At 55.5% G+C, this 3,853-nt stretch overlaps 1 protein-coding gene across 1 annotated transcript; it reads left to right on the top strand.

Annotated features, from left to right (window-relative positions):
- Positions 1-447: 447 nt before the first annotated feature.
- LOC104167694 lies at positions 448-3,649 on the top strand (the record flags this gene model as incomplete). Its single annotated transcript, XM_009708018.1, has 4 exons — positions 448-574; positions 1,397-1,510; positions 1,984-2,088; positions 2,439-3,649. Coding segments are annotated over 4 exons (1,557 nt in total), but the record flags the coding sequence as incomplete, so codon positions are not given.
- Positions 3,650-3,853: the final 204 nt, after the last annotated feature.

Below are 3,853 nucleotides of genomic sequence, written 5' to 3'. Positions count from 1 at the left end.
TCTGTAGTGTTTCCCCCCACCCCATGATATTGCACCCCTCCAACCATCCCTGTCTTACCTCGCTTTTGACGGCCACGTGGCTGAGCGAAGCCAGAGCCCCTTTCTGCCTGCCCGGCGGCAGTTATCCCTAGGGCGTTGGTGGGATGGGCTGCGTGGGGTCACCGAGGGCTGCTCTGGCTGCTGGGTGCACCACGAGCTGCCCTACCAATAGACCTGAGCTCCAGGCAATGTCTCGCTAAGATGTCACTCTCTGAAGATCCGTAATTCCTGCCCCCTGCAGGGTGCACAGCCTCTTGGGGAAGCGCTGTCCATTGGTGCCCTAAATCTCACGTTTTGGTAGCTTTCCCAGGGGTGAATAGCACCTGGAAAGAAAACCTATACAAAACCCTTCTACCCGATGGCTGTGGGCCGCCATGTGTGAAGGAGGGTGCAATCCTTGTGTGGCAGGAACCGGTGACCTTCGAGGACATCGCTGTCTATCTGAGCCGCGCAGAGTGGGACATCATTGCGGCGGGGCAGAGGGAGCTGTACCACAGTGTCATGCTGGACAACTACAAGCTCCTGACATCCCTGGGTAACATGCAGTTTTAACTGGTGGGCTCAGATGTTAGCGGGGGGGCTTGTGTCGTATTTGACTCCATCAGAGTGGTGCCGCTTCCAGCACTTTGAGGGGCTGATCAGCGTGTTTTGAACTACGGTTGCAGGATTGGGATAACTGCTTTGAGCACCTGCAGTCCTGGGGGAGTTTACTGCTGGAAAAATGTAGGATTCGGGTCTGTTTGAGCTGATGGCTGCCTCTGAAAATGTAACCACAGCTGAGCTGCATGCCCTGAGGTCAGGCAGAGACCTGTCGGGTGGGGGGGTCATGGCCATGGGCCAACAACTCTGTCCCCTCCCCTGGGCGCTCAGGCTGCAGCAGGACAGGAGTTGGACATACCAGGCAAGGTGCAGAGGAGCAGACCCATCAGAGGACTGCAAGGTCCCTGAACCAGCAAGGTCCCTTCAGAGGACTTGCCCACTGCCACCAGGGTGGAGATCTCTGATTACCTGCATAAAGGGTCTGAGCCAGGCACCTGGGAGGACGTCCCATGCCCAGGAGCTGCTCCTAGGATGAGCAGCAGATAATCCCTCTCTGGGAAAGCCTCCCAGTGGAGTTGGGAGTCAGTTCCCATACTCCCATCAGGGCTATACCCTTGTCCTTGTGAATAAATTAATCTATGGTAGCAACTCCGATGTCTCTCGTGCTTGTTGCCACGTTTCGGTGGTGTTTCTGCTTGGGCTCTTCTGGTCACAGTGAAGCACAGCTTGGGGTGTCACAGAGAAGACCTTTATTTTCTCATGTTAACAATTTATTCCTAGTTTGTGTTAGAACAACATGCTCTGCTCCACCCCCCAGGTTACCCAGGCCCCAAACCTGACATTTTATACCGGATGGAGCGTGGGGAGGAGCCGTGGGTCTGCACACCACAGAGCTCAGTGAGGGGGGATGGACCCAACAGCCCCTCTCCAGGTGAGCAGGAACAATCTAACCCCTGTAGGACCACTTACCTTGACAGGAAGCAGTGGCACATTCCCAAGGCCACCCCAAGCTTCTTTTCTCTGTAGCTGTGACCAACATGTCTGTGGGGTTCCCACTTGCCCTCCTGTCCAAATCTGTCCCCTCCTCGCTGCCTGTTTTGAGGTGTCTCCCCCATTTCCCTCTGGCCCTGCAGCCCTCCCCGCACAGGGCAGCAGCAGCGTCAAAGGGAAACGGAGGCTGCCTCTCTCCCTGCGCAAAGGCTGCAGCTCCGCAGAGACGTTGCTGATCTGCTGCTGCTTGTCCCCCTCAACCCATGGAGAATCCCCCCCATTCGGTCACCTGTGAGCCGAGTTGTGGCTTTCTGCCTGCTGGCGGCGGACAGGGCTTCCTCCTCCGACCCCATGGCTGTGGAGCAGAAGGGCTTCCCCTGCCAGGAAGGTGACATCCATCTGGTTTCCCTGCAGGACACAATGGGGACATGAGCTGGCTGGAGGAGCCTCCCTCAGGCTGGTGGCCTGGTGCTGGCGGGCGCCGTCTGCTGGAAGAGAGGACGCAGACCCCCTGTCTGGGTGAGTCCTGGTCCCCCCTCTTCCTCATCACGAGCCTCTGGTGCAAAGAGCCCAAGATGGGCTCCAGCCCCATCCCTGTCCCCAGCTGCCTGTGCTGCACCTGATCATCACTGCCAGGGCTGCTCCCACCCTGGTGCAGGCAGCATCCCCAGGCAGGGCTTGACTCTCCTGCCCATCCAGGCAGAGGTTGGGGATGCGGAGCCCAGGTGGCTCCTGAACTGGGGAGAATGGATTTTTCTTACTGGCTGTCAGCACCTCCCCTGTTTGTTTAGCACGGTCCCTCTCTCCCTGTCCCACTGCAATGCCCCATCCAGAAAGAAGGCAAACTCTTCCCAACCCTTTCTCAGCAGGAGGACGGTGCATGCAGTGGCGTCTCCGGTCTAGAATGCTGCTGAACAAGTTCAAGTGTTTTGGGGGTAGGAGCGACTTGCCATCAGAGGTGGCCAGTAGAGGAGTGGGGCCAGTGGAAAGCCAAGACCGGGCACAGACGGTCTTCTGCCCTGGGAAAGAAAGAGAAGTAGAGGATAAACAAGGGGTGACAGCAAACATAACCCAAAGCAGAAGATTTCCACTTCATCCAGTGATGGAACAGCAGAACGAAAAGGCAGGTCCTCAGGAGCGTCTGTGTGGTGACCCTAGGGAGAGGTTTCAAAGGAGTGGCCAAAAAAGTCGATGCACTTCGGGAGAAGTGACGTTTGTCCAGGGAAATAGGGAACTGTCTATCGAGGAGCTGAATGAGATTATTTTGAAAGACCACTGTTACTGTGTGATGAGTGATGCACAACTCTTGCGTTGCACCCCACATCCATGTCCTCTGAGAGAACACGACTACTGCAGGAACCGCAAGATTGGTGTCGCAGCACTTAAGGACCACGAATATTGTCATGTGCAAAGGATTCGTTACCAGGGCAGAGTTAATAAAATTGTTTGGCTTACTGGTAAGGCTCGGTCCGTGCTTCACAGGCTGGCAAAGCGAAAATCTCCGATAGGGCGAATCATCAGGAAAGCCAAGCGAATCATGTGGAATTACAAGCCTTGTGTCAACAAGAGGTTGGAGTTTTCTCAGGGTTCCTCTAGCACCGGCAGTCTTTCTGAACCCGCTGTCCCTCCTGCTAAGGCAGAAGACGACCCCACAGAGGGAACGTGTGGGGCATTTTGTTCTCCTGCAAAGCAGGAGGCTGTGTCCCCCCAGTCTCAGAGCAAGCGGAGCTCCCAAAGGGAGACGTCGGAAGCACTCAGTGCCCCTGTGATATCTTTTGAACAGGTGGCTGCACCCTCACCCTTAAATGCAGCCGCAGAGGTGAAGAGCGAAGTGATGCACCCCGAGGCGTCCATACCCCACAAGGCGCAGAGGTCACAGCTCACCCAGAGCTCTGATGCTAAGGAAAATTTTGAAGGACATGAACTTGTTAATTCAAATCATGTATCACTGCATGATGCATATAAAATGGTGATGCGGACTGTCGACCACATGTTGGGTTCCGTGTGCCAGAACTTTGAGCTTGGTGGCTACTCTCAGCATAAGGATATCTGGCCCATCATCATTCAGATAGACAGCTGATTGTCAGCAGAAGGGCGAGAGCGACTCCTGGGTCTGTTGAGGTGAACAGTCAGGACCTTCTTCCCTGCAGCAAAACCCACTGAGGTGATTTGAGAGAAGAAACGCCGTGAAAGGCAGGCAGAGGCAGATTAGTGGGTATAAGCCTGCTGGGGCAACTGGGATTGTCTGGGAGGCTTTGGGGAAAAGGCCAAGCGAAAGGGAAGG

The sequence above is a fragment of the Cariama cristata genome, unplaced genomic scaffold, assembly GCF_000690535.1.
Source record: "Cariama cristata isolate BGI_N322 unplaced genomic scaffold, ASM69053v1 scaffold26289, whole genome shotgun sequence".
Taxonomy (NCBI): Eukaryota; Metazoa; Chordata; class Aves; order Cariamiformes; family Cariamidae; genus Cariama; species Cariama cristata.
This window is presented reverse-complemented; position numbering and strand designations above follow the sequence as displayed.